A 24,167-nucleotide genomic window follows, 5' to 3' on the forward strand; every position below is an offset into this window, starting at 1 on the left:
ATCTTCCAGAGCATCTCCACATTCCGAATGAGGTCAGTGGCTGGACAGGGGGATGGAGCTGGTTTGCTTCTGGTGAAGAGGACTTGCTGTGACTGTACAGCTTGGGTGGAGAGAAGTAGATGGGCTGGACCTTGCACAGCCCAACCTAAGGATGTATGGACAGCAACGGGCCCAACTTCTGGTCCAGCTCGTTTAGGCTTGGTCGGGGTGACGAGATGTGTGTGTGTGGTCTGACCCAATCAGGATGAGTGGCGCAACCCTGGTCAGGTTAGGAAGAGGCAATCCTCGGAGATGAGGACATTGTTTCTGTAGAACACTTACCAGGTAGGAGTGCTCTGCGAGATTCAGGCCATCTGCCGTGAAGGCATTGGTGATGTTATAGGCTGTTTCCTGAGGGTGAAACGCTGAAGGTCACAGCAGAGCCTTTCACTTGGATAACATCATGTCGCACCGTTCTGAGATTAAGGATCTCGGGGGCCCCTTCCAGGTTAGGCTGACGGGTGGCCGCCGGGAGAATGATTGTTCTTTCAGACCCATCATCAAGAATGGCTCCTCCCTTCACTTTGCAGAGTGACCTTGACCACCTTCAACATGACCCTTGGAGAAAGGTTCTGCTGGTCGAGGTATGGCATACTCCGCTCCTTCTGTGCTTGGGGAATTACATCATGCAACACTGAGATGGATTTCCTTACAGCGATTGCAGGGTTTCCTCAATGTGCAGGTCTCTGCCTTATGGCTACGGGCACACTTGTAGCATCGCTCGCCTGAAGTGATCCAGGCCTTCAATTGAGGTTGAGTGAGCTTTTTTACCCTGGGGCATGAGCCAAGGAAATGCCCCTTACTATTGCAATAGTATGGCTGGAATTTGATGTTCTTGCTCCTGAGAGAGGTCTTATTCCTGGTTCCGGTTGGATTCACTATTTAAGTACATGGTAGTGGGATTTGGCCTTTTCTGTCCCTCCTGGCATTCAAACTCCTTCCTCCCCCAGAAGGCTATGGCTGAGTGGCCTGGTGAGCGATGCTCTTTGCCCTCGCCTTCACCTTCAACCATGCGGCAGTGTATGGTGTTGCAGAGTGCATAAAGGATTTGGCCAGCTAGTATGCACTGGGAAACCGCAAGTGATCCATCAGTACTTGGTATTTGTAGCATTCTGACAGATGACTGTGAATACCCAGTAGGCTCTCCAATACCATTTCCAAAAGGACAAATTCACTCTCCTTTCGCCTCTCAAAGTATGTCAGTTTGGGTCTGAGAATTCCATAGGCTGAGACTATTAGCAGTTTCATAATGTTGGCTCCCTCTTCTGGTTGCGTGAAGGATAAACTCGGGACTGCTGATGAGCTCCCTGTGAACTCATTGGGCCTGTCCCAGACCCTTCATTGGTGGCAGCCGGAATTGGGTGAGAGCCCACCTGATGGTTGATGACTGGGCTGGCCCAGGCCCTAGACGAGGGGAACGTTTGCTGTGGTTGGTAATTGGCGAAAAGTCGAAGGAGTGGTGCTTTGTCTAGATTAAGGAGGAATGCTAACTTGTGTCACTGGTATAGAGGGTGTTGGCGGAGCGGCCTGTCCCCCGTGCTGGCTGTTGACCTCGAAGCCTTCAGGGACTGTGTGCCATGTTGTACCAGAAGAGCAGATTGGGAAAGAAAGGCAGACAGGTCAGGTCCATGTGGAGAGGTGGTCAGGTCAACTCCCTGTTCGTTCCTCTCCAGGAAGGATGAGACCATCCGTGCTCATTTTCCTCCACCGCTAGTAGTTTCATCCTCTCGTAGGACAGCGGTCTGTGAATCGCTGAGGGCTAGTGAATGGCGGCTGCCATGGCCACTTCCAAAGGGGTATCCACTGGTCAAACTCTCATTCTGTCTTCAGTGCCTCAACGATTTCCCATTAGTTAAGGGATGAGCGGAGCCTGCCTCAGGAAGCTGGTCGACTGTTGCGTTGGGAATTATCTCCCCCATGGATTTTTCCTGTAGATCACTTTCCTGTCCCAAAGCAGTTTCTGGTCCTTGGCTTGAAGGGGATGATTGATGGCTGAAACGTACAATTAATCCATCGCACTTTGAGCTCTGGTGGGCTTGACCTTTGATGTGGGAAACTCGACCACATAATCCTTAAGATAAGGACCAGACAAGCACCTGGTTCTGGTGCTGCTGGTGGTTGAGGATGAAGCCTTCTTTGTTGGTTTAGGCTTAGCTCCTGGATCTTATATTTGTTCCAAGACCTTTCCCGCAGCTGCTCTTTTCTCCTCTCTTCTTCCTTCCAGTGGAGATAATTCTTCCTTCTCCTCCTCCATTTCCTTTTCACCTGTCTTTGGTTCAGTCATTATCTGGCTCGAAGGACCATTGAAAGATTAGTGGAATCAGTGTGGGTGGCTGGACAGGTAGGATGACTGACAGTGAAGGTGAACAGGTGGTCACAGGCCAGGTGACAGATGAATGGATGAGACAGACAGGAATTCCTTTAACCATAAAGTGGTAGTGTGGATTCATGGACGCACAGAACTTCTGGATTAGACGGAGTTAAGGAAGAGAAAGCAGCGAGATCGGGCGATGGCGATTTCCTCCTTTTATGGAGTTGAGATCTGTCAGACATTTCTACCAGACCTAATTAAAGCAACCCTGGCCCAGCTGAGCAAGTGGCCATGAAGTGCTATGATGAAACTGGCTCTCATGAAGACCGCCACAGGAAAGAAAGACCCAGAGTTACCTCTGCTGCAGAGGATAGGTTCATTAGAGTTAACTGCACCTCAGAATGCAGCTCAAATAAATGCTTCACAGAGTTCAAGTAACAGACATCTCAACATCAACTTTTCAAAAGGAGACTGTGTGAATCAGGCCTTCATGGTCGAATTGCTGCAAAGAAACCACTACTAAAGGACACCAATAAGAAAAAGAGACTTGCTTGGTCCAAGAAACACGAGCAATGGGCATTAGACCGGTGGAAACCTGTCCTTTGGTCTGATAAGTCCAAATGTGAGATTTTTGGTTCCATCCGCCGTGTCTTTGTGAGACTCAGCGTAGGTGAACGGATTATCTCTGCATGTGTGGTTCCCACCGTGAAGCATGGAGGAGGTGTGATGGTGCTTTGCTGTGACACTGTCTGTGATTTATTTAAAATTCAAGGCACACTTAACCAGCATGGCTACCATAGCATTCTGCAGCGATACGCCATCCCATCTGGTTTGTGCTTGGTGGGACTATCATTTGTTTTTCAACAGGACAATAACCCAAAACACACCTCTATCCTGTGTAAGGGCTATTTGACCAGGAAGAAGAGTGACGGAGTGCTGCATCAGATGACCTGGCCTCCACAATCACCCGACCTCAACGCAATTGAAAAAAAAAAAAGCAGCCAACAAGTACTCAGCATATGTGGGAACTCCTTCAATACTGTTGGAAAAGCATTTCTCATGAAGCTGGTTGAGAGAATGCCAAGAGTGTGCAAGGCAAATGGTGGCTACTTTGAAGATTCTAAAATATAGAATTTATTTTGATTTAACACTTTTTTGGTTACTACACATTGGGGTTATTTCGTAGTTTTGATGTCTTCACTATTATTCAACAATGTAAAAAATAGTGAAAATAAACAAAAACCCTTTAATGAGTAGGTGTCCAACTTTTAACTGGTACTGTTATATACAGTGCCTTGCGAAAGTATTCGGCCCCCTTGAACTTTGCGACCTTTTGCCACATTTCAGGCTTCAAACATAAAGATATAAAACTGTATTTTTTTGTGAAGAATCAACAACAAGTGGGACACAATCATGAAGTGGAACGACATTTATTAGATATTTCAAACTTTTTTAACAAACCAAAAACTGAAAAAATACAGTTTTATATCTTTATGTTTGAAGCCTGAAATGTGGCAAAAGGTCGCAAAGTTCAAGGGGGCCGAACACTTTCGCAAGGCACTGTATACACTTTGTTAAATGGACTCGTTCTGACATTCTACAGCACTGTTGGATAAGCATTTCGCTGCACCTGGCATAACACCTGCAAAGTCTGTGTGCGTGTGTGTACTCACAGAGATGGGTCGTGGACCAGATCTTTGAGGTTTACTCCACTGCGGTCCTCAGCCAGGTTCCTGAAGCAGCTGTCACTCACTGTAGAGATAAATAGAAAGGGTGAGAGACAGAGAGAGAAAGAGAGAGACAAAGAGAGAGACAAAGATAGAGAGAATGTGCGGTTAAAATTGGCAAAAACACAGGGCCGTGGGGTGAGACAGGGACGCAGCTTGAGCCGCACCCTCTAACATATATATTTTTAAAAAAGGAACATAACATTTTACATACCAGTTTGGATCTGGCTAAACTACTTGAATCAGTCAAGGGGTCCACTCACCAACTAAGAATTCACAAAATGGGGCAAACACCAAATTGAGACTTCTGCGAAAATGTTCTCTGTGTACAACGTAAAACACCAAATAATGCATGCAGAGCTGAATTAGGCCAGTACCCGCTAATGATCCAAATTAAATTCTACAACTACCTAAAAGGAAACGATTCCCAAACCTTCCAAAACAAAGCCATCACCTACAGAGATTTGAACCTGGATAAATTGTTTTTTAAAATTCTATTGGAAGGCTTGAATCATTTGCAATTATGTCTACTTACGATCAGGTAAAATGTTTATGTTTGTGTCTCCATATGATATGGTAAATATATAGAATGCAAAAAAACTCTACATTTAAATGGTATTAATATAAATTTGCATATATTTCCATTAATTCCCATATATTTCCGTTAATTCCCATGGGATGTTTCCACCTCTGAATATTCCCCAAAATGTGCATCCCTAGCTGTGACATCACACCTTGTCTCTATCATCACTCTTTTCTCAAGGGCGTGGGAGAAAGAATGAAAAAAAAGAGAGAGAAATAGGCATGAGGACAAAGATGAGAAAAGGATAAGCTAAATATAGTAAAGTGCAGACGATATGAGAGAGAGAGTAGTTTGAGTTTATTTTTTATTTAGTAGAGCAGAGCAGAGGTCAGGATCAGAGCTCCTGCATTTTTCAGCATTTTCTTTAAAAAAGATAGATTAGGAGTTAGATAAACTTGGATTTTTTGTCAGGAACACATACTGGATTATACCCTCTTCAACATAACCCCTACTTCAAATCAAAACTTAAAACCTACAACCTGATTTTGGACGGAATTACGGAATCACCTGGAAAGTTCACAACAACCAAGGATTTATTAACCTATACAGCAAATTCTCTGGAAAACAACAGAAACCTGAAAACACCATCCACCATCCACCATCCAAGTGAGTAATGTTTAGTCTGAAACGATATTTTATTTCCAAAAGCCAAGAAGAAAAATACACAACATTACTTTATAAGGACTGAATTCTAACATAATTCTACCAAGCTTGATACAGCTTCAACTAGCACTGACGTGTCAAGTGAGAGGTGTCAAAGCCCATTAGCCCAACAATGGCAGGAGAGTCACACAGTCTACCCCAACCAAATGGAGAGGCCTTAGAAGCTCCCTCCCGCTGTTCAGAGGTAATTAAAATACAGTACCCTTTGCATGTAAAGAATGATAAGGCAAGAAAAGACCACAAGAAGAAGCTCCTTATGGAAAATCAAGAAACACTTTTTGCTGACTATTACAAAAATGGGAACATCAGCAACCTTATCTTCCACACAAACCATCCCCTGGCATGGCACAGTGCTATATTAGCACACTACCCCTTTGTTACGAGAGGGGGGATTAACGAGGGGTGGAAACTCAGAATACTTGATAACGAGGACTCTGAGTTAAGTAATATAAATATCTATAAATCCGGAACAGTAATGGTACAGAATAACCACAAACAGTTTCAGCTGGACTTTCACCTAATCAAAGAATTAGCCCAGCAGGAGAAGCTCTCCCTTGATAAAGATACCCCCACACCGAGCGGGTCAGACCAGACCTCTTCATTATGTAACCCCACAAATGAGCAACCCCCAGTGGAGAGTCAACCTCCCAGCACAGATTACCACTCCCTCATTGAAATGAAGGACAAATTCACCCAGCTGGAGGTAAGGCAGGTGGAGCTGGAACAGCAGGTGATTACACTTCAGTCAGCACAGACCCAGACAACAGTCCAGCACAACAACAGCCCCTTAACCAGACCCGGAGAGCTGGAGGTGGACAGAGACATATCTGCACTTTGGACAGTGGTGAGACAAATACAACAGGAGAAAGAGGAGCAGAACAGAGCACTAGAGGAGAGTATCAGACTGCTGGTGGAGGAGAGGTTGAGGGGGATGGAGGAGAAGTTGAGGGGGACGGCGTGTGACAGAGAACAACCCACTAGAGAGGTGGCCACCCCCACAGAGAAGCCAGCAGAACAGCCCACCTCAGCACCCAACAAAAGTCTCGACACCACAGCAGAACAGTCCACACCAGACCCTGACCATAGAGTCGACACCACAGCAGAACAGTCCACACCAGACCCTGACCATAGAGTCGACATCACAGCAGAACAGACAAATGAAGAACCCCAAGCCCAGAGGCTCTCACCCCCTCTGAGCACCCCCCCTGTCAGCCACCCTGATAGCCCTTTTGACAACCCCCCCACACCCACTGAGGACAAACACAGACACAGAGACAAAGACACAGATTGTACTACTTATGGACTCAAATGGGAAATATATAGAAGAAAAAAACCTTTTTCCCAAACACAGTGTGTCTAAACTCTGGTGTCCAAACACCCAGCGCGCCCTAGACCTTCTGTCTGAGGCCAAACTAGGCTCACCCAGCCACATAATAATACACACAGGCACAAACGACCTGAGAGCACAGCAGGAAAGAGTGGCCACAGCACTGAAGGGAGTGATTGAAAAGGCTTCTTCTACTTTCCCCAACGCACAAGTGGTTATCTCCACCCTGCTACCACGAAAAGACTTCCACCCTGCCACAATACAGCGGGTAAATGCAAGTATTTCCCGTGACTGTGCCTCAAAACCAAACGTTTTCCTGGCCCACCACTCCACCCTGGACTTGAACAGCCTCTATGACCAGGTCCACCTCTACAAGGCAGCAGTGCCCACCTTTGCCCGAACTCTAAAAGGACATCGCTCTCAAACGTATCCCCAACACTTCACACAGGAGCAACAGATCAATAGACACCCCATCCAGACCAGCGAGACACCCTCCCAGATCTGCAGGACCCCCCCCCTGGACCTACAAAAAGAGGACCCACGCCAAGAGGAATTACATCCAGACCACAGTACACCCAGACACATCCACACCCCCACCCCAACCAATCAACACCCCCCCACGTCAACCATGCCCACACCCCATTTAGGCCCCCTCAGATCAGACCTATGCCACTCCTGCCCACCCCATGCACCCCACCCCCGCAAAGAGGGCCTCAACATGGAAGCCACACATACGCCCAGGTAGTGAGCGGGCAAACAGTCCCAACCCCCACTCTCACACTCGCCGAAGCCAATGGCATGTACCAGATGCTCAGCAGGCTCTGCTCACACTTACTGGCCTGAGGCCAAACCACGACCAACAACATTGGACACTCTATGGAACAAAAAGCCTTCACTATATTATCCTGGAATATCCAAGGCCTGAGGTCATCTGCTTTTGGCCTAAAGAGCAGAAACCCGGACTTCACCAAAGAAATCGGTAATACAGACATTGTCATCCTGCAAGAAACCTGGTATAGAGGAGACGGACCCACTGGTTGCCCTCTAGGTTACAGAGAGCTGGTAGTCCCATCCACCAAACTACCAGGTGTGAAACAGGGAAGGGACTCAGGGGGTATGCTAATTTGGTATAGAGCAGACCTAACTCACTCCATTAAATTAATCAAAACAGGAACATTTTACATTTGGCTAGAAAATCAAAAGGAAATTATCCTAACAGAGAAAAATGTCCTCCTGTGTGCTACCTATATCCCCCCACTAGAATCCCCATATTTTAATGAAGACAGCTTCTCCATCCTGGAGGGGGAAATCAATCATTTCCAGGCCCAGGGACATGTACTAGTCTGTGGCGACCTAAATGCCAGAACCGGACAAGAACCTGACACCCTAAGCACACAGGGGGACAAACACCTGCCTGGAGGTGACAGCATTCCCTCCCACATATGCCCCCCTAGGCACAACTATGACAACATAATCAACAAAAACGGGTCACAACTCCTGCAGCTCTGTCGCACGCTGGGTATGTACATAGTCAACGGTAGGCTTCGAGGGGACTCCTATGGTAGGTACACCTATAGCTCATCTCTTGGCAGTAGTACTGTAGACTACTTTATCACCGACCTCAACCCAGAGTCTCTCAGAGCGTTCACAGTCAGCCCACTGACACCCCTATCAGACCACAGCAAAATCACAGTCTACTTAAACAGAGCAATAATCAATCAGGAGGCATCAAAGCCAAAGGAACTGAGTAACATTAAGAAATGCTATAGATGGAAGGAATGCAGTTTGAAAACCTACCAAAAAACAATTAGGCAACAACAAATTCAATCCCTTTTAGACAATTTCCTGGGTAAAACGTTCCGCTGTAATAGTGAAGGTGTAAACTTGGCAGTAGAAAATCTTAACAGTATATTTGACCTCTCAGCTTCCCTATCAAATCTAAAAATCTCAAATAGAAAACCGAAGAAAATTAACAATAATGACAAATGGTTTGATGAAGAATGCAAAAATCTAAGAAAGAAATTGAGAAACCTGTCCAACCAAAAACATAGAGACCCGGAAAACCTGAGTCTACGCCTTCACTATGGTGAATCACTAAAACAATACAGAAATACACTACGGAAAAAGAAGGAACAGCATGTCAGAAATCAGCTCAATGCAATTGAAGAATCCATAGACTCTAACCACTTCTGGGAAAATTGGAAAACACTAAACAAACAACAACAAGAAGAATTATCTATCCAAAATGGAGATGTATGGGTAAACCACTTCTCCAATCTTTTTGGCTCTATAACAAAGAATAAAGAGCAAAAACATATACATGATCAAATACAGATCTTAGAATCATCTATTAAAGACTACCAGAACCCACTGGATTATCCAATTACATTGAATGAGTTACAGGACAAAATAAAAACCCTCCAACCCAAAAAGGCCTGTGGTGTTGATGGTATCCTCAATGAAATGATCAAATATACAGACAACAAATTCCAATTGGCTATACTAAAACTCTTTAACATCATACTTAGCTCTGGCATCTTCCCCAATATTTGGAACCAAGGACTGATCACCCCAATCCACAAAAGTGGAGACAAATTTGACCCCAATAACTACTGTGGAATATGCGTCAACAGTAACCTTGGGAAAATCCTCTGCATTATCATTAACAGCAGACTCGTACATTTCCTCAATGAAAACAATGTACTGAGCAAATGTCAAATTGGCTTTTTACCAAATTACCGTACAACAGACCATGTATTCACCCTGCACACCCTAGTTGACAACCAAACAAACCAAAACAAAGGCAAAGTCTTCTCATGCTTTGTTGATTTCAAAAAAGCCTTCGACTCAATCTGGCATGAGGGTCTGCTATACAAACTGATGGAAAGTGGTGTTGGGGGTAAAACATACGACATTATAAAATCCATGTACACAAACAACAAGTGTGCGGTTAAAATTGGCAAAAAACACACATTTCTTCACACAGGGTCGTGGGGTTAGACAGGGATGCAGCTTAAGCCCCACCCTCTTCAACATATATATCAACGAATTGGCGCGGGCACTAGAAAAGTCTGCAGCACCCGGCCTCCCCCTGCTAGAATCCGAAGTCAAATGTCTGCTGTTTGCCGATGATCTGGTGCTTCTGTCACCAACCAAGGAGGGCCTACAGCAGCACCTAGATCTTATGCACAGATTCTGTCAGACCTGGGCCCTGACAGTAAATCTCAGTAAGACCAAAATAATGGTGTTCCAAAAAAGGTCCAGTCACCAGGACCACAAATACAAATTCAATCTAGACACTGTTGCCCTAGAGCACACAAAAAACTATACATACCTTGGCCTAAACATCAGCGCCACAGGTAACTTCCACAAAGCTGTGAACGATCTGAGAGACAAGGCAAGAAGGGCATTCTATGCCATCAAAAGAAACATAAATTTCAACATACCAATTAGGATTTGGCTAAAAATACTTGAATCAGTCATAGAGCCCATTGCCCTTTATGGTTGTGAGGTCTGGGGTCCGCTCACCAACCAAGACTTCACAAAATGGGACAAACACCAAATTGAGACTCTGCACGCAGAATTCTGCAAAAATATCCTCCGTGTACAACGTAGAACACCAAATAATGCATGCAGAGCAGAATTAGGCCGATACCCACTAATTATCAAAATCCAGAAAAGAGCCGTTAAATTCTACAACCACCTAAAAGGAAGTGATTCACAAACCTTCCATAACAAAGCCATCACCTACAGAGAGATGAACCTGGAGAAGAGTCCCCTAAGCAAGCTGGTCCTGGGGCTCTGTTCACAAACACAAACACACCCTACAGAGCCCCAGGACAACAGCACAATTAGACCCAACCAAATCATGAGAAAACAAAAAGATAATTACTTGACACATTGGAAAGAATTAACAAAAAAACAGAGCAAACTAGAATGCTATTTGGCCCTAAACAGAGAGTACACAGCAGCAGAATACCTGACCACTGTGACTGACCCAAAATTAAGGAAAGCTTTGACTATGTACAGACTCAGTGAGCATAGCCTTGCTATTGAGAAAGGCCGCCGTAGGCAGACATGGCTCTCAAGTGAAGACAGGCTATGTGCTCACTGCCCACAAAATGAGGTGGAAACTGAGCTGCACTTCCTAACCTCCTGCCCAATGTATGACCATATTAGAGAGACATATTTCCCTCAGATTACACAGATCCACAAAGAATTCGAAAACAAATCCAAATTTGAAAAACTCCCATATCTACTGGGTGAAATTCCACAGTGTGCCATCACAGCAGCAAGATTTGTGACCTGTTGCCACGAGAAAAGGGCAACCAGTGAAGAACACACACCATTGTAAATACAACCCATATTTATGCTTATTTATTTTATCTTGTGTCCTTTAACCATTTGTACATTGTTAAAACACTGTATATATATATATAATATGACATTTGTAATGTCTTTACTGTTTTGAAACCTCTGTATGTGTAATGTTTACTGTTAATTTTTGTTGTTTTTCACTTTATATTTTCACTTTGTATGTTGTCTACCTCACTTGCTTTGGCAATGTTAACACATGTTTCCCATGCCAATAAAGCCCTTGAATTGAATTGAATTGAATTGAGAGAGAGAGAGAGATAGATAGAGATAGATAGAGAGAGATATAGAGAGAGATAGAGATAGATAGAGAGAGATATAGAGAGAGATAGAGATAGATAGAGAGAGATAGAGAGAGAGATATATATAGAGAGAGAGAGAGATAGATAGAGATAGATAGAGAGAGATAGAGAGATAGATAGAGAGAGATAGAGAGAGAGAGAGAGAGAGAGAGAGAGAGATATATATATAGAGAGAGAGAGAGAGAGAGAGATATAGAGAGAGAGAGATAGAGAGAGAGAGAGATATAGAGAGAGAGATATAGAGAGAGAGAGAGATATATATATATATATATATAGAGAGAGAGAGAGAGAGAGAGAGAGAGATATAGAGAGAGAGAGAGAGAGAGAGAGAGATATAGAGAGAGAGAGATAGAGAGAGAGAGAGAGATATAGAGAGATATATATAGAGAGAGAGAGAGATAGATAGAGATAGATAGAGAGAGATAGAGAGATAGATAGAGAGAGATAGAGAGAGAGAGAGAGAGATATATATATATAGAGAGAGAGAGAGAGAGAGAGATATAGAGAGAGAGAGATAGAGAGAGAGAGAGAGATATAGAGAGAGAGAGATAGAGAGAGAGAGAGAGATATAGAGAGAGAGATATAGAGAGAGAGAGAGATATATATATATATATAGAGAGAGAGAGAGAGAGAGAGATATATATATATAGAGAGAGAGAGAGAGAGAGAGATATAGAGAGAGAGAGATAGAGAGAGAGAGAGAGATATAGAGAGAGAGATATATAGAGAGAGAGAGATATATATATATATAGAGAGAGAGAGAGAGAGAGAGAGAGAGAGAGAGAGAGAGAGAGAGAGATATAGAGAGAGAGAGATATAGAGAGAGAGAGAGAGATATAGAGAGAGAGAGAGAGAGAGAGAGAGAGAGAGAGAGAGAGAGAGAGAGAGAGAGAGAGAGAGAGAGAGAGAGAGAGAGAGAGAGAGAGAGAGAGAGAGAGAGAGAGAGAGAGAGAGAGAGAGAGAGAGAGAGAGAGAGAGAGAGAGAGAGAGAGAGAGAGAGAGAGAGAGAGAGAGATATATAGAGAGAGAGAGATGACCTGTAGCCTGGTAAATAAATTATAAAGCACTGACAATTCAACCAGCAACACTGAATGGCCTCATGTTTTCTCTCTCTACTGCTTCATCCTTTGCTCTGCTCCACATCAGAGAGATAGAGATACAAAGAGACAGAGAGAAAGAGAGAGAGGGGGCGAGAGAGAGTAGGGAAGGACAGAGAGAGGCAGAGTGGTGTAAGACTTGCTTCATAATTGCAGCATTCCCAGTTACCCGTTTATTCCCTTATACCCAAACGTTTTCACTCTCTCTCAATGCCCAGTGCTCTCCCCTACTTAGAAACTCTTCCTCTTACACTCTCCTTCCCCACTCTCACTCCTTCACTCGTTCTTCTCCCTTTTACTCTCTCTCTCACCCCTTCTCCCCCTCTAGCCCTTGATCCATAGGCCACAATTCCCTGCAGGAGAGGGAGGGATGGAGGGAGAGAGGGATATATTCTCCTCTCTCCTCACTCTTGTCGCTCTCTCTCCTTCTCTCTTTCTGTGCTCCAACTGAGGTCCATGTGGTTCAAAATGTGTATAGGGTAGAATAGTCAGAGGGGACGGCCAGAAGTAGAAAGGTGATAGTGAGATTCCCACATCTCTCTCTGGTGAGATGCCCATGTGCCACAGCTCCAGGAAACAGAGAGCGAGAAAGAGCGCGAGAGAGAGAGAGAGGAAGGAGCATTATGACTGTGTTGTAGTGACTAGATTAGTAGTGAGTGAGTAACCCAAGCGATGTACAGGGTCATACGCCCATTCCCTCATTAACCCTTTCCTCTTCTGTCTCCTTTCACACCAACAGTACAAGGCCCAGTGACACACGGGCATTTTCATTGAAAAGGACCCATGAGTACCAACATGTGAAGTCATAGGAGAATATCAAATTGAAAAAATATAGATATTTTGGGGAAATGAAAGCCTAGATCCATTTTTCAACCATTTTCAATCTTAATGAGGCTGAAGTAAAGGCTTTGATTTCTTATGTTTTCTTTGATGCCTTGACGTTAACGTCCACAGACTTACCGGACTGGACCAAACCTGAACCTGGCCTGGCCACACCCCCATCCCTAGTGCCTGGCCACACCCCCATCCCTAGTGCCTGGCCACACCTCCATCCCTAGTGCCTGGCCACACCCCCATCCCTAGTGCCTGGCCACACCCCCATCCCTAGTGCCTGGCCACACCCCCATCCCTAGTGTCTGGCCACACCCCCATCCCTAGTGTCTGGCCACACCCCCATCCCTAGTGTCTGGCCACACCCCCATCCCTAGTGTCTGGCCACACCCCCATCCCTAGTGTCTGGCCACACCCCCATCCCTAGTGTCTGGCCACACCCCCATCCCTAGTGCCTGGCCACACCCCCATCCCTAGTGCCTGGCCACACCCCCATCCCTAGTGCCTGGCCACACCCCCATCCGTAGTGCCTGGCCACACCCCCAAATTCTTGGGGTTTGGAAATGCTCCGAAGGATTAACCAGACTTGTGGAGGTCTGGCTGATTTCTTTTGATTTTCCCATGATGTCAAGCAAAGAGGCACTGAGTTTGAAGGTAGGCCTTGAAATACATCCAATTGACTCAAATTATGTCAATTAGCCTATCAGAAGCTTCTAAAGCAATTACATCATTTTCTGGAATTTTCCAAGCTTTTTAAATGCACAGTCAACTTAGTGTAAATTATCTTCTGACCCACTGGAATTGTGATACAGTGAATTATAAGTGAAATAATCTGTCTGTAAACAATTGTTGGAAAAATTACTTGCGTCATGCACAAAGTAGATGTCCTGACCAACTTGCAAACACTATAGTTTGTTAACAAGACATTTTTGGAGTGGTTGAAAAACGAGTTTTAATGACTCCAACCTAAGTGTATGTAAACTAGTTTTAATGGCTCCAACCTAAGTCTATGTAAACTAGTTTTAATGGCTCCAACCTAAGTGTATGTAAACTAGTTTTAATGGCTTCAACCTAAGTGTATGTAAACTTCAGACTTCAACTGTATGCAGACAGACGGATTAAAAGTATGTTAACATTGTAATATTCTGATAGCCAACTTTCTAGCTCCGCCCACAACTTCTGGACTTTGTAGAATTCCCAGAAAGCATGGATTATTGAATCTTTATAAATTTTACACTTGAGACATGACTGCCGTTGTGCTGTCGAATTTGTGAATTGACACTTATAATCAATGCATCAAATTGATTTATAAAGGCCTTTTTACAAAGTGCTATACAGAAACCCAGCCTAAAACCCCAAACAGCAAGCAATGCATATGTAGAAGCACAGTGGTTAGGAAAAACTATACTTGAGTTTATATGGATTAAGCACACATTTGTTATTTTCGTTAGTTATGCTTCAACTTTCCCTCCATGCTAACATCAGTTCTTTTAAAGTCGTTGTTCCAATAGTTTATATTATTTTCTAAGAGATTGTCAGGTGAATATTCTCTCTACAAGGTTTTGTATATCTTATCCATCATATGAACATTATTTTCTGACCCAAATATGATTCCCTCAAGGTTGCTCTGATGTCCAGGAGATTTCAAATCTACATTTGGTGATATGTAACTTTTAAGTTGCATGTATTTGAAACTATCTTGAAACTACTCTTTAAATTATGTCATGGAAATAAATGTATTTCCTGTTACTAAGTCAATTTCAGTTGCTGTGCCTTTAGTTCTCCATGTGGCCCAATGTGTCTGTGAATCTAAATTGGGAACAGATATTTAACAGAGATGTTATCATCATTCTGTTACCAAAGTTTGCATCTGCAGTTCTTCCAGTAAATGTCGTTTTGTAAAATGTTCAGTGTAAATTGTTAAAAGTAGTCCCTGTGCATAGAGTTGTATGGTTTGTTAAACTTTGAAATAAATGGTTTTTGTTTGGCATACATTTTAAAACTGAGTTAATAACCTGTTATGGCTGCGATCCCCGTACAGGGACCAACATCAGGGGAAATTTCAGAGTGACTAAAAATACAATTTCGTAACATTAAACATTCTTGAAAAGTGATAAGTGTCTTACATCCTTCAAAAGATTAGAATCTTGGTCATCAAACTACGTTTTCCAATTTAAAATAGCTATTACAGAGAACAAATCCCATGCTTTTGTTTGAGAAGAGCAATCAAGAACAGAAACATTTTCCGCCATGACAGTTTTTACACATTCACATCTGAAGGTAAAATTATGACTTACATTCTGATATCTTGCTCTTATTTCTCTTCCTGAGTGACCCATTGATCAAATGAAGTGCCGTTTTCTTTGATAAAATCCATTTTTATAGCCCCTGTCTCAATCCCATTACTATACCCCAGCCCGTCTCAATCCCAGCCCTATACCCCAGCCAAAGTCTCAATCCCAGCCCTATACCCCAGCCCCAGTCTCAATCCCAGCCCCATACCCCAGCCCCAGTCTCAATCCCAGCCCCAGTCTCAATCCCAGCCCTATACCCCAGCCCCAGTCTCAATCCCAGCCCTATACCCCAGCCCCATACCCCAGCCCCAGGCCTATACCCCAGCCCCAGGCCTATACCCCAGCCCCAGGCCTATACCCCAGCCCCAGGCCGGTTCTTCATTCATTTGAAGTGGGAGGATCAAAACGAGGTGATAGTTATATAACAAGACACAGAGGATGATTCTCTCTCTAGTCTCTACCTGCTAGGAAATACAAGCTGGCTGGGGGAGAACATAATACTATTAGAAAGAGAGTGAGGAAGGGGGAGGGAAAGAGAAAGAGAGATTAGACCAACCTCTGGAATATCCACTACCCTGCAATGCAGCTGTTCGCCCTCTCTCTTTACATCTCTCTATGTGTGTTTTCCCGCCCTCCATCTCAGTGACTCTCATTCTGACCCGAGTATAACCACCACAGCCATACCATATATTAAACATCACTGAATTATCTTGGCAAATGAGAAATGCTAACTAAAAGGGATATAAACATATCTGTGTCCAACATTTGAGAGAAATAAGCTTTGTGTGTGTATGGAACATTTCTGGGATCTTTTATTTCAGCTCATGAAACATGGGACCAACACCTTACATGTTGCGTTTCTGCGTTGCGTTGCATATCTGTATTCCCAGTCATGTGACATCCATAGATTAGGGCCTAATGCATTTATTTAAATTGACAGATTTTCTTAAATGAACTGTAACTCAATAAATCTTTGAAATGGTTGCATGTTGCATTTATATTTTCTGTTCAGTGTAAATTAGGTTAAAAAAACTAAAAAATGTACAGCGCATCTGACTGTATTATTAACTATAATAGTGGATTAGGGTTGGGTGCAGGCATTAGATTTTCAATTTGTCACATATAGGTCGGGCAGTTGCAGATGGGTTATTAGCAATTATGGGCAGGTGCGGGTGAACAAACAGCTGACCCGTGCATCACTAACACACACACACACACACAACATAGATACATTCTACACTACTGATGACAGAGAGGGAGAAAGCTAGAGAGAGATGTTTTATTGTAGACAGAGATGGTTAAAAAGAGAGAGAGAGAAAGAGCGAAAGCGCAATCAACTGGAGTTTCTTCATTTGAATTAGTTTGAAATAATTACATTATGCAGCAGCAGAGTCCTGGGGTTGACTCCCAAATGGTACCCTATCCTCTATATAGTGCACTACTTTTGACCAGAGTCTTATGGGCCCGGGGCAAAAGTAGTGCACTACATAGGGAATAGGGTGCTATTGGGACATAGAAAAGAGTCCTGGAGTCTTGCAGTAACAGCTCTATGTAAAGGGCATCTCCTCCTTTATTGATGTTTTATAAATATTGAATAGATGCTTCTTACTAATAAAACAGCTCAATGCAGAATTTGAGGGAAAAAGAGGTTTTACAGGAAAATAAAATTGGAGAGATTAATACTTTTCCTTGAAACTACTGTGCTGATCCCACCTCGACTGACTCAATCCTACCTTAACCCTCTTTTCCATCCCTCTATCTGATCATCCCTTCTTTCCCCCATCAACCTGCTATGGGTAGAAATACAGCAAAACTGGTGAAAGAAAAGAGGAAGGAAGAGAGGGGAAGAAAAATTAAGGGAAAAATGGAAAGCAAGGGACATTGTTGGGAGGGATGGAGTGAGTAAGAGATGGGCGAAGAGAGGACATGAGAACACAAAGGATGTAAAGATGAAAGGATGGACAAAGAGGAGAGGAGATGAATGACGAGGAGGGCCAAAACATACATCTTAGATTGACAGGTCTAGTCGGAGCGAGGGAGAGGAGAGCAGAGCAGAGGAGTGAGCGGGATGATGAGAGGAGAGGAAAGGGCAGGATGACACTGAGGGAAGGAGAGGAGAGGGCAGGATGACACTGAGGAAAGGAGAGGGCGGGATGACAATGAGGAAAGGAGAGGGCGGGGTGATAATGAGGAAAGGAGAGGGCGAGATGATAATGAGGAAAGGAGAGGGCGGGATGATAATGAGGAAAGGAGAGGGCGGGATGATAATGAGGAAAGGAGAGGGCGGGATGATAATGAGGAAAGGATGATAATGAGGGAAGGAGAGGGCAGGATGATAATGAGGGAAGGATGATAATGAGGGAAAGAGAGGGTAGGCTGATAATTAGGAAAGGATGATAATGAGGGAAGGAGGGGAAAGGGAAAGATGATAATGAGGGAAGGAGAGGAAAGGATGATACTGGAGGGAAGCAACAGAGAGATTTAAATTTATAGAGGGGAGTGTCGCGAGTCCTGCCACTGGCTGCCTGCTCCGGTGAATGAAAACACACAAACAAAAACACACACTTCCATTCCCCTGTGGTGAGAACGCATAGTAATTACCCAAAAGCCTTCACACTGATAACCTTCGTCATTGGCTGAGCTTACTGGACACACACCTACTGTGGACAAGGGTGGCATGTCCTTACCATAACCCTGCTCCATCAGATCAACACTATAACACTACAGTTTCAGCAAGCACTATATACATGATGACATAGATGTGGTGAGGGCAATCCAACTCGGCCAAAACAATGCAATTGACACGAAAAAGTGTGGGGGAAAGAGACGTTGGGGAAAGATCCCAAATCTCCTCATTGCCTCCCATCAAAATTATCCTACATTTAGGCTATTGTTTATGTATGTGTATTTCACACCACGTTGAGATAAAAATCGGAGTACAATGCTTGTATGGATGTCAACCCCAGAACATGTTCATGTCATCTTAGCCAATCAACTGCGTTACAGTTAAAAATGGCTTTGACTACCGCCACTGATTTCTGAATGCCAGCTATGCTAACGAACGGGAGTTAGCATTTAGCAGTCACTTCTTCTAAACCTGAAAAGGGACAACTTCTAAATGTTACGCAGCAAAAACTGCCAAGTATATCAACATCGGACATAAGTTACCACATTGTGGGCCTGGTACAATACATAAATCATGAAGGATTTTGGGAAATATTCACTTTGATTGGTGCACATTCAACAAATCTGACCTAACTAGTCAATGGAACGGTCTGCGTTCCAATGACTCCTTTACCACTAATGTACTACTGCATAGGGTATGCACACTGGAGCTGGCTTCCTGGACCCAGATTCTCCTTTGAAAGTGCTTGTAAAACCCTAGAGTTGATCAAAGTTACATATCAGTTGACATTGTTTGTTATCTCTAGATTAAACCTTTTTGCATTGGACACGGCTCAGTCCACCGCAACCAGTGTCGCACGTCCGCTTGTGAGCTAGAGCGGCGTTTGTCAGACCGTGAGACATCCCGAGAATTGGTCTTCTCAGGAAAACGTCTTTAGCAAACCAGTCTATGGAAAGGGGAGACTCTCACAATGGTGTTCTCTGTTTTGTTCTACATCCTCCAAAAGTGTCAGGGGACTCGTCTGAAGTCAATTTTGTCAATGTGCCCACTTCTGTTTGTAGCGTCCGAACCGTTTGGGCTACAAACTAATGTGACTAACCCCACTGTGGAAAGGGGACATTCTCACGAACACGATGGTGTTCTCCGTTTTGCACTACGAGCCCCACAAGTGTCGCAGGACCGGTACCGGTTTCAAAAACTGTACGAAGTATGAAGGGTGTTTTGTGCCTACCCCCCAAAAAAGGGATTAAAACCTCTTTAGGATAGGGGACAGTTGCGTCCCACTTGGGCAAAAAACAGGGAAAATGCAGTGAGGCAAATGTAAAAAAAATTATATAAAAATCAAACTTTCATTAAATCACACATGTAAGATACTCAATTAAAGCTACACTCATTGTGAATCCAGCCAACATGTCAGATTTTAAAAAGGCTTTTCAGCGTAAGCATAAGATGCTATTATCTGATGATAGCACAACAGTAAACAAAGAGTGTAGCATATTTCAACCCTGCAGGCGCTACACAAAACGCAGAAATAAAATATGCATTACATTTGACGAGCTTCTTTTGTTGGCACTCCAATATGTCCCATAAATATCACAATTGGTCCTTTTGTTCGATTAATTCTGTCCATAGATATCCAAATGTCCATTTATTTGACGCGCTTGACCCAGAAAAAAAACAGCTTCCAAAAATGCAACGTCACTACAAAATATTTCAAAAGTTGCCTATAAACTTTGCCAAAATATTTCAAACTACTTTTGTAATACAACTTTAGGTATTTTTAAACTTTAATAATCAAATTGTAGACGGGTCTATCTGTGTTCAATACAGGAAGACAACAAACCATGCTACTTTTCACTTTTCGCACTCTCAACAGTGTTACCCAGTTCCTAGATGGCCTACTTCTTCATTGCACAAATGAATAACCTCAACCAAATTCCAAAGAATGGTGACATCCGGTAGGAACTGAAAACAGGTTCCTAAGAAATATAATTTGCCAATGAGAACTCAGTGAACAGACAGAGACCAAAAAAATAATAATTCTGAACGGTTAGTCCTCTGGGTTTTGCCTGCTACATAAGTTCTGTTATACTCACAGACATGATTCAAACACTTTTAGAAACTTCAGAGTGTTTTCTATCTAAAGCTACTAATAATATGCTAATCTTATATTCCAAATTCTATATTTTAACAAATATTTTATTTGTATTTATTTTTGATACCTAAAGTAAAACAAATTCAAAACCACATAGCTAAATTATACATACTATGACCATCTTAAAAAATTTTTTTTTAAACTTATAACCTCCCCCACCCCCACGTCTTACATGCTGACCACACCGCGTCTGCGTTGCCAAGCACTAAAATAGAAGTCAGTTCTATTTGTGACGCTGAACGCGGTACAAGTCCTGCCTCTCCCATCTCCTCATTGGTTTATAAAAGCAGATACCCACGTGCCATCTCCTGATTGGTTATACCCATCCCAAAATCAATTTGCGCAGGATGGCACACAGCCGGTTTGGGTACGATGTTAGACTCCAGAGATTAAGTCCAGGAATAGGAAGACACACTGAATGTCACCAGGGCTCCAGAGTGGCTCAGCGGCCTAAGGCACCGCATCTCAGTGCAAGAGGTGTCACTACATACAGCCTGGATTCGAACCAAGATGTATCACAACAGACCATGATTGGGAGTTCCATACCGTGGTGCAAAATTGGCCAGCGTCGTCCGGGTTTGGCCGGTGTGGACCATCATTGTAAATAAAAATTTGTTCTTCACTGACTTGCCTAGTTAAATAAATGTTACATTATTTTTTTTAAGACCTATGAATCCCCTATGATGCCTACTATGGTCAGGATAAATGTGTCAGTGCTTTTACCCTGCTGAGGTAGACCGGCTGTAGATGTGCTTAATTAAACAGGCCCACAACCACTCTGTCACTGCTGCTTACGGTCTCTCAGCGAACAGGATGTCATTCCCGTAACTCTGCGGCACTAAAGACTAAACAGGCTAAGAGACTAGACTTGTCACATCACATATCTCCATACATTAATTGGCTGCCTGGCAGCCCTGCAGATAGCAAAAGGCCAAGGGATACATTACAGTAACTACAGCACTAAACAGGCTGACAGCATGTCATTCCAGTAGCCCTGCCGTACTAAACCTGTCTCATACCTCCTATAGGCTATACTGTATGTGCTGACATGCAGATGGCAAAATGCCAAGGGATGCATACTATAATGTAATCTCTATTTAACATATTCTGATTATCTCATCCATAGAAGGGGCTGAAAGTACGGATGTGTCCCAAATGGCACTCCTATTCCCTTCATATACACAAACAGGGAACACGGTACCATTTGAGAGGGAAGCCTATGTATGTCAGTCTGTTACTATAGAAATGTCATGTGTCCCTGCTGCTTGCATGAGTGAATGATTGTGAATAAAAGAGTAGACATTATGAGCTATCTCTGTGTTTTGAGTGAGTGCAATTGTGTGTGCACTAAGACCACACTCAACAAGAAAAGAAAAACAAGAAACCAAGAAACCACAGTCAACAAGCTGTATAGGGCTATAAGAAAACAAGAAACCACAGTCAACAAGCTGTATAGGGCTATAAGAAACCAAGAAACCACAGTCAACAAGCTGTATAGGGCTATAAGAAAACAAGAAACCACAGTCAACAAGCTGTATAGGGCTATAAGAAACCAAGAAACCACAGTCAACAAGCTGTATAGGGCTATAAGAAAACAAGAAACCACAGTCAACAAGCTGTATAGGGCTATAAGAAACCAAGAAACCACAGTCAACAAGCTGTATAGGGCTATAAGAAAACAAGAAACCACAGTCAACAAGCTGTATAGGGCTATAAGAAAACAAGAAACCACAGTCAACAAGCTGTATAGGGCTATAAGAAAACAAGAAACCACAGTCAACAAGCTGTATAGGGCTATAAGAAAACAAGAAACCACAGTCAACAAGCTGTATAGGGCTATAAGAAAACAAGAAACCACAGTCAACAAGCTGTATAGGGCTATAAGAAACCAAGAAACCACAGTCAACAAGCTGTATAGGGCTATAAGAAAACAAGAAACCACAGTCAACAAGCTGTATAGGGCTATAAGAAACCAAGAAACCACAGTCAACAAGCTGTATAGGGCTATAAGAAAACAAGAAACCACAGTCAACAAGCTGTATAGGGCTATAAGAAAACAAGAAACCACAGTCAACAAGCTGTATAGGGCTATAAGAAAACAAGAAACCACAGTCAACAAGCTGTATAGGGCTATAAGAAACCAAGAAACCACAGTCAACAAGCTGTATAGGGCTATAAGAAAACAAGAAACCACAGTCAACAAGCTGTATAGGGCTATAAGAAAACAAGAAACCACAGTCAACAAGCTGTATAGGGCTATAAGAAAACAAGAAACCACAGTCAACAAGCTGTATAGGGCTATAAGAAAACAAGAAACCACAGTCAACAAGCTGTATAGGGCTATAAGAAACCAAGAAACCACAGTCAACAAGCTGTATAGGGCTATAAGAAAACAAGAAACCACAGTCAACAAGCTGTATAGGGCTATAAGAAACCAAGAAACCACAGTCAACAAGCTGTATAGGGCTATAAGAAAACAAGAAACCACAGTCAACAAACTGTATAGGGCTATAAGAAAACAAGAAACCACAGTCAACAAGCTGTATAGGGCTATAAGAAAACAAGAAACCACAGTCAACAAGCTGTATAGGGCTATAAGAAACCAAGAAACCACAGTCAACAAGCTGTATAGGGCTATAAGAAAACAAGAAACCACAGTCAACAAGCTGTATAGGGCTATAAGAAAACAAGAAACCACAGTCAACAAGCTGTATAGGGCTATAAGAAACCAAGAAACCACAGTCAACAAGCTGTATAGGGCTATAAGAAAACAAGAAACCACAGTCAACAAGCTGTATAGGGCTATAAGAAAACAAGAAACCACAGTCAACAAGCTGTATAGGGCTATAAGAAAACAAGAAAATGCTCATCTGGGAGATGGAGTTCCTAGTGGTCAGTGATTTTAATGCAGGGAAACTGAAATCCATTTGACCTAATTGATAGCAACATGTCACCTATGTAACTAGAGGCTAAAACACTCTAGATCCCCATTACTCCACAGAGAGACGCATACAAAGCTCTCCCTCGCCCTCCATTTGGCAAATCTGACCATAACATCATCCTCCCGATTCCTGCTTATAAGCAAAAACTCTTACAGGAAGTACCAGTGACACACTCAATACGGAAGTAGTCTGATGAAGCGGATGCTAAGCTACAGGACTGTTTCACAGCACAACAGGTGTGGACTAATAGTGAAATACTTCCTCACAGGCACTTCCCAACAACGCAGAGAAAGAAAATAGAGAAATAATAGAAAAGTAAAACAAGTAATAAAAGTAACAATAGATACACTGCGTAATGATAACTTCACTATATACAAGGGGTGCGAGTACTTTAGATAACCTGTCAGGCAGAGAGAGCTTGCATCTCCCAAACAGCTGGTGCGTGGAGCGAAAACCGACAGAGGTAGGAGAGATGTTCCAAGTTATGATATCTACTAGAAAATGCTAAGGCAAGAATGGGTATGAAAACCAGGAATTCAACAAATTCAAAGTCTTGATTGAATATTTGCCATGCGGAATTGAGTCATCATGGAATATCCTCCCTTAAAAATCAGACATTTCCTCTAGGCTCTTAAGTCCTTGAAAAGTTATTGAAGTTATGATGGCCGATTAAGATGTTCTACTGCTCCAATATAATTATTGTGTGATATAATTTCTGACCAGTTTTAATGAGAGATGTCGTCGCTGTCGTTTGTTTCCCGCCATTTCAATTGAAGGGTGTTGAATGTTCGCTTCAACTTTCTATTCCATACAAAGCATTCCGATTACAAAGCATTCCGATTACAAAGCATTCCGATTACAAAGCATTCCGATTACAAAGCATTCCGATTACAAAG

At 43.1% G+C, this 24,167-nt stretch overlaps 1 protein-coding gene across 14 annotated transcripts in view; it reads right to left on the reverse strand.

Annotated features, from left to right (window-relative positions):
* LOC139383688 (gephyrin a) overlaps positions 1 to 24,167 on the reverse strand; it is a 124,076-nt gene that overhangs the window by 86,605 nt on the left and 13,304 nt on the right. For all 14 annotated transcript variants that reach the window (XM_071128240.1, XM_071128242.1, XM_071128235.1 and 11 more), the window contains exon 2: positions 4,024 to 4,102. In XM_071128240.1, the coding sequence (XP_070984341.1) occupies positions 4,024 to 4,102 (79 nt within the window). The remainder of the gene's footprint in view (positions 1 to 4,023; positions 4,103 to 24,167) is intronic.

The sequence above is a fragment of the Oncorhynchus clarkii genome, chromosome 25 (assembly GCF_045791955.1).
Source record: "Oncorhynchus clarkii lewisi isolate Uvic-CL-2024 chromosome 25, UVic_Ocla_1.0, whole genome shotgun sequence".
NCBI classification, from domain to species: Eukaryota; Metazoa; Chordata; class Actinopteri; order Salmoniformes; family Salmonidae; genus Oncorhynchus; species Oncorhynchus clarkii.